Source organism: Sprattus sprattus (assembly GCF_963457725.1).
Source record: "Sprattus sprattus genome assembly, chromosome: 10".
NCBI classification, from domain to species: domain Eukaryota; kingdom Metazoa; phylum Chordata; class Actinopteri; order Clupeiformes; family Clupeidae; genus Sprattus; species Sprattus sprattus.
The window spans coordinates 20,136,131-20,149,261 of NC_137908.1; the positions used below are offsets into that span (position 1 = coordinate 20,136,131).

Below are 13,131 nucleotides of genomic sequence, written 5' to 3' on the forward strand. Positions count from 1 at the left end.
GGCAGCCAGGCACAGTGCTGTGAGGAGCCTTAAACTCGCTCTTGGAGCCGGAAGGCATCCCTCGGCTCCGACCAGCCAGCCTAACAGACCAGCCCACCATTTCCAGATCACTGACCCGAACCCCGGGTAATCTCCCCAGCCCCAGCAGCGACTCTAATTCATGTGAGGCCACTGCCCGGCTGTGTGGCTGGGAGTGTGCCACCAGGGCTGACGGATCCCACTGTTCTCTGTGCTTGAGACACTGGTGTTGGTTTATCTTCCGGAGGCAAATTTGTGTGTGTTTTTTTTTTTCTTCTTCTGGGATGCGTTGTATTTTTCATGTAAATGAGCTGGTTGTTAGGGACAGTGCTGGAATCTGAAGGCAGTCGGAGGCACAGCTCTCTCCTCTTCCTCAGGCATGTGGCGAGCGCACTGAGAGGCTGGCAGCAAAAACTGCACAGGCCTGCACTATTTATATCTCTGTAGCTATGGATGCTGTCTCTCTGTCTCTCCTACCCACCCCTCTCTCTCTCTCACTCTCTCTCTCTCTCTCTCCGTCTTGCTATCTCTCACTGACTGTCTTTGCTGCATGACCTGATTCTGCAAGCTTGCAGTCTGCACTCCAGTCCTACCTGCACAAGGGATTTAAGAGGCTAGCAGAGGCCCTTGGTCCCTTACCTTTATCTTGCTAGGTTTAGGACAAATCTTTGGGCTTCTGTCCTAGGCATAGCAAAGAGGAGACTTCAGTTCTGTCATGTGTGTTTTCAATTTGTGTTTGAGGTTGAGATAAAGACTGATTTGGTGTTTATGTTTGTGCTTTGGCTTGCTAGACATTTTCTGTCAGTTCATTATGTATTGGCCTGCCAGCACGCACACTCTATTGCATGAGAACAGTTGACAGGTTTGGAATGCTGTTGTGTATGTTAAAATATGGAGGTCTTCCCATCTGGAGTCCACCAGCTGAGGAAATATGGGAAATGTTGGGAATATGGGAATATGGGAATATGGGAAATGTTAGGGGAGGCCATAAAATAATCAAACGTAAATAGCCTTGGATTTCGAACCTAATGAACGACCGCGTCTGAAGGCAGTGGCTCGTGTGTGCGTGTGGACAGGCCTGACACACATGAGGCGTAGACTTGAGTTAATTTCAGTTACTGTCATCTGTCCAGAGGCATGAACTGCGAGGACTGGGGTAAACAGCTGCTAGTTCTCAGTTTGTGTGCCTGTGGCTTGATAGCACTTAGATGCCAGTATCTGGAGAGTGTTCAGTGGGGAGACCAGCTGACTGCAGACTGCTGTGGTCCCTCCCAACCTTTTCCTGTGTCACCACTTGCCACGCTGCCTCAATTACGGCTGATCAATCCACTGCAACAACAACAACACTACAACCATCAGCCCAGATTTGTGAAATGTGAAATGTTGACTCGTGGTCTGTTTTGTCCTGTGCGTGTTTCACTAATGACTGTGACTGTGGATGGTAAAGTCTGTTGACATGTTTCCCCTCTGCTCTCCCTTCACCTCCAGAGGCAAGCCAAGTACTATGAGAACAAGCTGAAGTGCACCAAGGCGCGCAACGACTACCTGCTGAACCTGGCGGCGACCAACGCGGTGGTGGCGAAGTACTACATCCACGATGTCTCCGATATGATTGATGTAAGTGGATGCAGTGGGCCTGCAGTTGTTTTATCTGTTTATTTGTCTTTTATTGTCTGCTGGGACTCAGAACGGTGGGGTTGAAACGAGGCTACTGCGCCGCTCTGTTTTCCGACCGCAGTGTGAGCTGAACTTGCCGTTACCGCTTTATAACTCCCAGGGTTTAGTCCTACACCTTGGAAAGCTTCTAGCCATTTTTTCCCTTGCCTTGTTCTGTAGTCGTTTGTCAGAAGGGAGCCTGGAAAAACAGGCTCTGACATTTGAAATACTGCTCAGGCTTGCGGTGCTGGAGCAGGCCAGGGGTCCCTAACTCCTGCGGTTTCCTGATTCCGTGAGGCCGAGGCAGGGAGGAAGCATGGACCCATGTGGACCCACACACCCTCACTGGATGCCCCAGGATATTTCTTCTGACATGCTCTTCTCTTGCACTGACCTAGCTGCCCACAGCTGTTTCGGCTTTCCGCTTCCATGTTGTTTTTGATGTGGACGGGATGTGAACTGGAGAAGGAGAGGTCCTATCTGAGGCATTATGAAAGGGGGGGGGGGGCCATGAGCTTTTTATGATGGCCGAAAGAGCATGCCAACATTAACTTGGGGCTATGTGGAATTACCTTTGGTCACATTGGTGAGTTTGCTTTGAAAACCACTAATAGCAGTCTTGCACAGACAGACCCCTGTGGTTAAATGGTCTCACCCAGCTCCTTCCTGCACACTGGAGCTTTATTGGTGTCCATTTTCTGAGCTGAACGCCTGTCTCCTGCTCCTATGCATTTGAGAGCAGAGCAGTATGGGAATGAACTACCACAGTCTGGAGGGATAGAGACCGTAAAGCAATTGTATGTGGGGTGTTCATGTTGAGAGCTCACATATAGTGTGTGCTCTTTACTGAGGGCTGGGACTGCATTTGCCTCAGATGCTGCAGACTGTAGATGTCTGCGATTGGTTGCTCTGACGGCAGTGTGTCTTTTTTTTCTGTTTCTTGCTGAGGTGGACTCTTGAGTCTGTCATGTCCACTGGCCACGCCTCTCCGCGTGAGCCGAGCTAACGGCGAAAATGACTGTGAGCATTACATCCTTCGCTGGGAGCGGATCCGGTGTCAGAGCCAGACATTCGCTGGCAGCCTGACGCTAAGCAGGCCGGCTGCAGAGTGTTTCATCTGCACAAAATGCCAGGCACTCCTCCAAAGCGCTGAGCGTGGAAACAACCCCCCCCCCTGAAAAAAATAATAGATCTTAGATGATTAGATCAGACATCATAATAACACTATCCTTTCAAACTCTGTCTTTTTTCTCCATACTCATCAACTGTTCTTGTCATAGAAGCGAGATGCCTTTATCCTAACTTAACTCCGCTATTTACTGTAAGTGTGCCTTGTGTATTCAGGTGCTAATCTGTTATGCTAATAACCCCCCCCCCCCCCCCCCCCCCCCCTCCTGGTGGAACTGCAGCGCTACTGGGATTGCTTAGCTCTTGACGGCAGCTGCTAACAATCTGCTTAGTAAAACGCACACATCCTCGCCTCCAGCCCAGCTCAGCCCAGCTCAGCCCAGCCCAGCCCAGCCCAGCCCTGCACTGCGGTGGAAGATAAACGTGTGGCGTCACGCGCATTACAACACGCCGACCTGACTCTTGCTCTGGGGCTTTAGGAATCTTTTATTCCTCCTCTCTGTTAACCCACAGACTGGGTCACACCATAGCCATGTGTTCATTAGGGACGTTTAAGTGATTCACACTAGTTGCAGTCCCCTCTGGCATGTTAGGAAGTTGAACCTGGAGCGCTGCTAAATGAGGTTAGTTTTTATGCAGTTCTACTCTTTAACTAATTATGCCAGGATTCCCTGCTGTGCTTACGCTTCTAATTTTGTGTTGTTATATAGAGAGTTATATCACATTTTGCAGCAGGCTTTTACGTATTAATTTGCCGAAATGCGGAGCCTGTTTTATGTCTTTATCTCCAACATCACAGGAGCGCCTCCTCACAGCGTTTTTTTCATCAGCCAAGCACTGGCAATACTGTACTGCATTTTAAAGCCTTGATTTCATTTTGCAGAAAGAAGCGACTTTAGCTTGATTCAAATAGAGCTGCGTTTTAGCCAGATCGAGGTCTAACGTTTGCCTTTTCTGGAATACTAGATGAAGTGAACGGTGAAGTGTGAATAAGTCTCTCCTTTCCTGCCTTCTTCTCCATTCTTCAGTGCTGTGACCTGGGCTACCACGCCAGCCTGGCGCGAACCTTACGGACGTACCTGTCAGCAGAGTACAGTCTGGAGACATCCAGGCACGAGGGGCTGGACGTTATTGAGAACGCCGTGGACAACCTGGACCCTCGTAGCGACAAGCACAAGCTCATGGACATGCACAACCAAGTCTTCTGCCCGCCCATGCGCTTTGAGTACCTACCACACATGGGTGACGAGGTGAGACGGCACTATGCCTCTTCTAGTGCGTCTGTTTTTTCTTCTTTTCTGTAAACCTTTGAACATCAGCACCATGAGTGTGACATGATCTTGTGCCTTAAGCTGAGACCCTGTATGGGGAACCAGCTAAAAGAACAAAGATGTTTGAGTTGCTAAAGCCTAAGCCGGCTGCAACTATCTATTATGCTGAATAGTGACTGAACAATTGAATGCCACTGGGGTTGCCTGACGGATGCGTGTGCCCATGTTGCTCTCATCTCAGGTGTGCCAGGTGAGCGCCCAGCAGCCTGTGCAGACGGAGCTGCTTATGCGCTACCACCAGCTGCAGTCCCGCCTGGCCACGCTCAAGATCGAGAACGAGGAGGTAAGTGCTCCACTTGAACGCCCTGGCTCTTTTATTCCCTCCTTCATTTATTTTTCTGCTTAATTTGGGATTGGAGATATTTTTTCTTCTTCTGTGGATTGCAGTTGCACTCATTTCAATTTCAATTTGCAGGCCGTATGCCCTGGGAGCTCGTAGAGTATATATTTAGCATTTGTTCAGGATGCGGTGGGTTTTTTCAGAAGGTGATTCAGTTCACTCAGGTAGTCAGAGATCAGTGCCCACCCAGTCACAGCACCCAGCAACAGAATATGAGTGTAGCTCTCCTGGCTAAGTGTATGCAGGCTGCACTGGAGGCCATAATGACCCCTGTCGTTCTGTATTGATGGCTGTGTCTTATCCCTATCATCCTGCGTCTCATAAGTGCCTGGTAATGGACAACTGGTGCCACTGTGAGAATGAGGCCCATTCATCACTTTGCTCTGTGAATGGAACCACAAGCCATTTTACAGGCAGCCATGCAGACCCTGATAGACTGCCCTCCCTCAGTGCTCACAGGCTGAGGGGCGTGTGAACCTAAGGCCAACACGATGATAGGCAGACCTCCCTAAATTACAAGTGTATTTAACAGTAATTTCTTGAACGGTCTCCCAGTAAATCTTTTGAGATAGATGACGAGCAGCAACTTGTGCCTTATTGTCAGTATAGCCAACTCCAATTCCCTACTTGTGGATTCAAAGCTGTGCCTATGTGAATACCTAAAAGTGAGTCAGCGATTCTAATCCAATACACTTTCTGTCAAATTCAGCAAATTGCTCCTCACAGTCTTCTAGCTGTCCGTTTAGTCTGCGCTTTAAAAAAACTAACTCCTGGCTCTGTAAATGGAAAACAAACAAAGTGGCTCGCTCTGAGTCATAAACCTTTCTAGCCAATAAACACTCCGTCTCAAGAGGACGGAAGGGATGGTTGTAGTTTGATTGGCTGTTGAGCATAAATATGAACATCCTTTTGCCAGAATTGCAAACCTTACCTTTTAAGTCTGACATGACATATAAATCAGATAGATTTGTATCATGTGAGTCCTTGTGCTGTTGTTTTTGTAACATTTTATTTGGATAGACTGGCTACAGAGACTTTACAGATAGTTTGTTGTTAGTCTTTCTTATTGTTCACTAACTAAATCACCTTAACCAAACCCATCCCCTAACCTTAACCTTAACCATAAATTGTAGTTAACAGAGTTTAAACAGATCGTTTATTTATAATCTGAGCATCTTTAGAACTAAGGTCTAAAGGGGAACATCCAAAAAAAAGTGTGACCACTGTGTCCTTTAAAACGATCTGCAGACCTCATAGACCTCTTCCCTGCAATGACACTACGTGTTGAAAGAGTGTGTAATCTTTGTTATTCCCCATCCCTTTGTGCTTTTCTGACTCCTGTGTAGCTTCCAAAGTAAGCATCTCTAAGTAGCCATCAATATGAACTTATGGATCAATAAGGTTGAATTTAAAGGCCCCCTTCCAGCCAGCATATCACAGTATCACAGCATGTAAAACACCACTCCCTTTCCCTCTGTCAGGTGCGTAAGACCCTGGATGCCACCATGCAGACTCTGCAGGACATGCTGACTGTGGAGGACTTTGACGTGTCTGACGCCTTCCAGCACAGCCGCTCCACTGAGTCTATCAAGTCTGTGGCCTCCGAGACCTACATGAGCAAGGTCAACGTGGCCAAGAGGAGGGCCAACCAGCAGGAGACCGAGGTCTTTTACTTCACTGTGAGTGAGGATGGCCCTTTTTTGCTCTCGCAAAGCTAGACATCCATAGCTCCCCCTAGCCTAGATAATTCTCAGGTGCATGGCATCACCTTTACAGCCCTGTATATATACATAACAGTCTGCATATATACCACATATATACAATAAAGCTAACTTTACCAGAGTACACTGTCTGTATACAGTACTCTAATCTAGCTTCCCACTACCTGTAATACTGTTCCACTCCGTTGCATGCAGAATTCTACCACACTGTCACTACCTGGAGCTAAGTTTAGTTATCTTAGTTTTTCAGTAGTTTCAACGGCTACATATACCACATGGCTATAGCCAGCTGTACCCCAAAAGTCTAGCTTTCCACAGCTACATGGCCAAAACCTAGAAGATTTTTTTACACCCTTGCATACTTCCACACTCCATACATCACTAATAGCTTAGATTAGCTGTCTTACTTTTCCGTTATTTTCTATGGTTTTGCCTTTCCGGCCATAGCCCTGTGCCGCTCTGTAGCGATTCAGGAGCTGTGGTCTGCAGTACTGTTGTCTCATCTGTCAGAGCTGTCAGCACTCCCCCATCATCACGTAAACTCACCCAAAACACTCATGACAGGCCCCATGCTTGTGAAAATCATATGGAGATTAAATCCTGCGTGGAACAGATTGAATTTGGGGCCGTGCGGAGGGGAGCAGAGCAGGGGTGAAATCTGTTCCCCCGGCTGCCGCCATGGCCCACTCCACCCCGCCCCGGCCTGACCAGCTCCCGTCAGATAGCATTAGCTGCATTTGCTCGCTGACGCCTTCATCTTCTTCCTGCAGAAATTCAAGGAGTACCTGAATGGCAGCAACCTCATCATCAAGCTGCAGGCCAAGCACGACCTGCTGAAGCAGACCCTGGGAGAAGGTGAGGACACACACACACACACACTCTCACTATCTCTCTGTGTTCGGCACTTCATGTGAAGTGTAACTTTTCTAGTTGCTGAACGGTCACCTCTAATTAGCCTCCCAAGGGTCCGTCTGAACGAGCCTTTCTAATGAGATGGTGTGCTTTCATGCCTGCCTCTAATGGGATCGTATGTAACCGGGGCTGATTTCTAACGCAGTGCCTCACCATTAAGGGTCCTCTGCCCTAAGGGCAGGGAAATGACATGGATGACAACTGAAGGAAGTAGCCCAGTTTAAATGCAACAGGGGTGTAGGCTTGTGGGAGTTACTGGCTGCTGGATCAGGATGTCTCCATCTATGGCTGGACTGGCGGAAGGAAAGCGGAGGCCTTTTTTTTGTGAGGTGGTAATGGAGAGCCTTCTCTGTCCACTGCTCAGTGCTCGCCACATGGGTGTTGAGGGGGAGCGCTTGTCACCTTTTGCCAGGGGCCATTTACGCCCAATCTATCACCTCCACATTGCTCCACGGGCTCATTGCAGGCAGCTGCTCCCAGACGGGGATGCAATCTAATGGAGGGGATCTGAGGGAGGCGCCAGCTGAGGCCGGCCATGCCCTCGGCCTCCTCCCCCGTGTGGACCACCTTCAGCCCAGACGCCCCTGCTGGGGTGGAGTCGTCGGGATGCTGTGTGGTCTGGGCCAGAGCTTGAAATGCAGCATGCAGCTCACGTGGGAAAGATCTCCACCTGTCTCTGCAAATGGGTTTCCATCAGTCACATATGGTGGCTCCAAGCATTGCCCCACCCATCTAAATTATTCACGTTAATCGATCAGATGTGCATTCTGTTAATGAAGTCAGCTGTGTTCAGTCATTCTGCCTGCTTGTTGGGTGGGGTGGGTGAACTTGGCTGGGGTGGGCACCACCTGGCATCCACTGTCCAACACCACTAGAGGAGGAAAGACAAAGAATATGTAGCCCTGGTCATGAAGAACCACCTCCTATAATGAATAAGATTGAATTAACTTCTATTATTTTCAATGCAAATAAACAGTTTACCAAGGTTCTCAGTAAGAATAGCTGAGGCAGCATTGTGAATAAAACTGAAGTGAGTTTGCACACATGGCGTCGGATAAGGAGTTGCTGCAGACCTACTGCCGTTGTAGAACACTGATGATTTGAGAGCATATGATTCGCATAAAAATTCCTCCCTCTTGCAATATCCGCGTTCACAGTTCATTGGCTCTAGTGCATGAAATGAAATGAGACATTTGGAAGAAGAGGAGACGAGAGCTCTGCAGGTGCAGAAATGTAATTTTGGGGGTGGTGGGGCAGGTGGCCGAGTGAGGCCATCTCTCATGGAGATGACTGGCAGGAAATGCACTGTTGTTTTTCTCCCATGAACGCTCCAGAGACCTCATAGGCCTTCTCCCTGCACTAAAAGTACATATTGAAAAACTATGTAATCATAGCTCTCCCTTTTTTCAAAACGCCATGCTGTTGTAAATTGACAAAGCAATGCAGTTCTAAGTATCAGAGTTCAGTATCAGCTTATGGATCTGTGAGGCGGAAATTAAAGTGTTTTTGCTGTACCGGCATATGATTTTCGTATTGATTTTGAGATGTTTTTCTTTTTCTTGGGGTGTTCGCTATGATGGGTTTTTAGCTATGGAGAATCTCTCTTCCAGTAATTGCCAGGTCCATGACTTTTGACTTGAGATAGATAGAGACACACTGTGAATGTGTGCGGGAGAGAACATGTGCGTGAGAAAGAGCGCACATATTAAGGACAGAAAAAAAAATGCATGTCTGTGTGAGCGAGGCGGTTTGTACTGTAAGTGTCTGGCAGAGTGTGTCTGTGTGTGTGTGAGAAAGAGAGCGAACAAAAGAGAGAGAAATGAGAAAGACTTGACTGTGTGTGCGTACGTTTAGTGTTTAAGAGAAAGTGCGTGTGTGTCTGTGTGTAATGTGAGTTTGTGTTTTCTGGCAGCCCTGTCCATTGCTCTCAGATGGGAAGGGCTCGAGACAAAGAGCTCACTGAGCCGGCACAGACATCGCTCAGTGTCACCACTAAAATGACCCTCCCCTCCCCCATCTCCCTGCCATGTCCCTCCAGTCAAACCCCCCCCCCCCCACACACACACAGCCAGTCCCCAGACCCCCAGCCTTCCTTTCTTCCCAACTGACAGAGCAGGCTTGCACCCCACTGGCTCTCTGCAAGGTTTCTACGGAGACCGCTGAAAGCCTTTGTATCCAGAAGGGTGTTGTGGCTAAAGCCATTCATCTCCCCTCAATGGCCACAGCTATTCTCCTCAGAGTCCTTGCTGGGTTTGGGCCGATGCTTTTTAAGAAATGCAGCACAGGCAAAATGCATCAGATGCCAACTTTTAATAACATTTCACTCATGTCTCTCTCTCTCTCTCTCTCTCTCTCTCTTTCTCTCCCTCTCTCTCCCTCTCTTCCTCTCTCTTCCTCTCTCTCTCCCTCTCCTTAGGAGAAAGGGCTGAATGTGGAACTACGAGGTAAGTCACTCTGACAGAACTGAGAAACCAAGACATTTTCTGAAGTCCTCCCCCAAGTCCCAGTGTTGAACTGCTAATTCTCTCAAACAGATGTAAAACCTTCTAACGCACAAAGTGTAGACAGGATTTGAGAGATTAATCAGAAAAATGTGCTCTGAAAAGTTCATGCACTTGCGTCTCCAGTAGTATTTACTTTAAATATGAAAATATTGCTGACAGGCATAAATGTTTCTCTCCTTGTAGGTGTTTACTTTTCATTGTTTGTTTAGACCTATTGAGAGCTTTTAGCGCAATATGGTGTTACCCATGTCATCTTCACGTTAGTCAGCAGTATGCACAGATGAAAACAGTTTATTCCAGTCCATTAACTCTTGGTGGCAGTTGTAAAAACAAGCCTGACTGGCATCAAAATGGACAGATAGAAAATCAGTAGCACGAGGAGTCAGTGAAGTATGCACAACCGAGGTCGAACCAGGAACCATCAGTGAGCTGTCACTAGCCGCACCCCACCCCATCACCACCCCCAGTGCGTTGTGGTTAGTTCTCGGGTACACTCAGGCTGTAAATGGAAGCAGCACATTCCCCAGTGCCTTGCCTTGTTCTAAGAGCTGGCCAGACGCAAGCATCTGGATCCACATAAATCTGGTAACACATTAACCCATTTAAGCCGGGAAAGCATTACCGCTGTTCTACCATTAAAGCCGGAAGCGCTGTTGCGTCATTCTACCTTTAAGGCCGGGAAAGCATATACGTCGTTTTCCGGTATAAGGGGGGTTTTTGCCCAAATTGTCGGCCTCTGGGCCAATGAAATGCATCAAAATAGACACGTGATAGTGCCCCAAATGTTTTGCCATTAGTAGCTTCAAAAAAAATTAGTTGGCTTTCTCGCTTTGCTAAGTAACGTCTCCTCCACGACAGCCAGGATTATAGCTCAAAGTAAATTAGGCAAGGAGTGAGTTGTGAGTACTGGTAGTTACAGAATATGGTTATCTGTAGTTGTTAACGATTGTTACTTGCTTAAATGTAGGTTTACTTGAGGTAAATGAAAGGGAATATGGTATCATAGAGGGCTATATTAGCACTAAGCTAGCTTGCTATGTTGTTAAAACTTTCTCCAGTGAGCAAGAGTGTGAACGAGCGAATTATATCGACATCTCTCTATTCTTTGCATTATTATATATTCTAGTATTTCGAAACAATAATCAGTCCCTATAGAATGTTGTTTATAATCAGTTAATGCTACTGAATCCTCGTTTGACTTTATTATAGTGAATGCTTTGGTTGCCTTCCATTTCAGCCCAGCATACAGTATTTATCAGTTGATAAATAAGATGTACTCGAAATTAGTTTTTTATTTGAATTATTCCTTTTTTCTCCCTTTGAATGGAATATTTGACACTAAACTAGTTAATCTGTATCTCAGTGATAGTATCCAAATGAGCATAAAAATATGACTGGTATGTAAAAACTACATGGACAACAAAATAGTTATAATTGTTGATCAAATTCTTATTCCCTTCTGCTCATAATACAACAAGTAAACAACTCAGAGGTTGACACTGTCAGATCCATTCTCCATCCATAGTGTCCAAATGAGCATAAAAAAATCCCTGGTATGTAAAAACTACACAGACAACAAAATAGATGTTAATCGTATTCCCTTCTGCTCATAATAAAACAAGTAAACAACTCAAAAGTTAAAACTTTCCCTTTAAGAATTATAAACTTATAATGATATAGTTATATACTTAATTCACTTTGTTATATACTTTGTCATATAGCCAATTTATTTTTTTTCTACTGTTTTGTGCTGATCCTGCACTTTTACATATTTTTTTTACTTTTGAGAAGGTGTATGTAAATATTGTAAATATTTGTAAATAAAAATAAAAATTCCCATGAAAGCCACAAGTGTAAGCTCTCATATACTTTTTGAATTGTGTTCCTATCTGTTACAGGGGCTGAGAAATCAGTAATTTAGTAGGCGTCGACACAATTGCTGAATTTCTAGAAAAACTTCAGGTTTTGGGGGCTTTTCTGAAATCGCCTATAGGTTTTACAGGCATTTTTTTCAGGCGCTTTAGGCCTAAATGGGTTAAGAGAGATACTGCTGCTCAATTTTATGGCCTCTGGGTTTCTGTCAGGAAGATCTAATATAGCGTTCTTTTTTCTGCTAGAGCCTTAGGACATGCAAAAATATGGCCAGGATCACAGTTTAGCTCTTTGTGACCACTGGAAGACATCTTTACCCGTTCTGTCTATTAAATGCATGATGTACTGGATGCCTTGCCCACAAAGCTTAGACTTAGGCCAAGGTTAATGGGAGAAACCTCTGCCGTGTTTGTAACATCCTACAAACAGATATGTAATATTTCAGTCTTATTTTGCCCAGTTCTTCGTCCGCGGGCATTAGGGCTGTTCTAAGGAGGAGCAGTGAGGCCTTCTGGAGGCCGAGGGCCAGGTGCAGGAGGCAGGAGTCAGGCAGAAACTGAGCACTCAGCTGTGCATGCTATGGGTCAATTATGGGTCATATCCATCAGAGACGCAACAACAGCACTCTACACTGAAGCATTTCTGTTTGCTTAAAAAAGAAAAGACTCATTAATGACCACGTCCTCTCCCCAAATGCATTACCTTTTAAATAACAGGAAAGGAGGGTGGTTACAAAAAAAAGCCTGCTAATGCAGGATCAGCTTTCATTCATACATGCTCTGTGTTGTAAAAGGTCATTGGAACTGTTGTTCTTGTGTGTATGTATGTGTATGTGAATCTGTGTGTGTGTGTGTGTGTGTGTGTGTGTGTGTGTATCCCCCCAACACTCATCATTTCCCCAGGCCCCCAACCCTCCCCCCTAAGCCACAGAAACTACGAAAGCCTAGACCACGCTCCGTCTATAACCATAAGCTGTTTAATGGCAATATGGAGACCTTCATCAAGGTACCAGCTGTGCTGTATGAATGGGCTCCCCCTAGAGGGCTGGAGGCAAACTGGCAGCCTTTGACCTCTGAACTGTCCCTTCATCTTCCTCCCTCAAATTGATGTCACCACCCATCCCTTCTCTTTTCATGGCTCTGATGATGCAGACTACCAGGGTGTCAGCTTGTATGCCGCCTATCCCATATATGTCATATGACCTTTTAAAAGGTTTCCTAAACAGTTCGTATTCACATAGTTTAGTGTGAAACATTAGTGTTTTAGTTTAATAACATTGGTTGAACACATCCTATGCTAACTTGGCAGTCTTGAAAGCACTGTTCAAATCGATATCGAGGCATTCACATTTAAACTGCACCCTTATATCTGCATCTCGAGCCACCCAGACACACCTGCACCATGCCTCCAGGCCCACAGTGGGCACTCTCAGCTGTCTGCTCCTCTCTCTAACTGTTTGTGGTTCTCTGCTTCTCTTCCTCTGCTCCTCCTTGCTGTGGTGCTTTCTCTACCAGGGGAAGAAGGAATGCCCGTACCCGCAACCAGGTACCAGCAGCAAGGGTTGGGAGGGCTAGATACTCTACAAACATCAAGGGGTGGGGGGGGGGTTCTGTTATCACTGTTAGCAAACTTTGATTTCTTCTTCCCCT

General features: G+C 46.4%; 1 protein-coding gene across 3 annotated transcripts in view; it reads left to right on the top strand.

Moving 5' to 3' along the window:
* Positions 1 to 13,131, top strand: part of srgap3 (SLIT-ROBO Rho GTPase activating protein 3) — a gene marked incomplete at its 3' end in the record, with an annotated part of 71,021 nt that overhangs the window by 45,956 nt on the left and 11,934 nt on the right. For 2 of the 3 annotated variants that reach the window (XM_080846148.1, XM_080846149.1), the window contains exons 6-12: positions 1,507 to 1,635; positions 3,831 to 4,052; positions 4,315 to 4,416; positions 5,955 to 6,152; positions 6,965 to 7,049; positions 9,523 to 9,550; positions 12,385 to 12,487. In XM_080846148.1, coding sequence (XP_080702274.1) covers positions 1,507 to 1,635; positions 3,831 to 4,052; positions 4,315 to 4,416; positions 5,955 to 6,152; positions 6,965 to 7,049; positions 9,523 to 9,550; positions 12,385 to 12,487 — 867 coding nt within the window. Of the gene's footprint in view, positions 1 to 1,506; positions 1,636 to 3,830; positions 4,053 to 4,314; positions 4,417 to 5,954; positions 6,153 to 6,964; positions 7,050 to 9,522; positions 9,551 to 12,384; positions 12,488 to 12,996; positions 13,028 to 13,131 lie in introns of all 3 variants that reach the window. The other variant, XM_080846150.1, reaches the window with a different exon arrangement.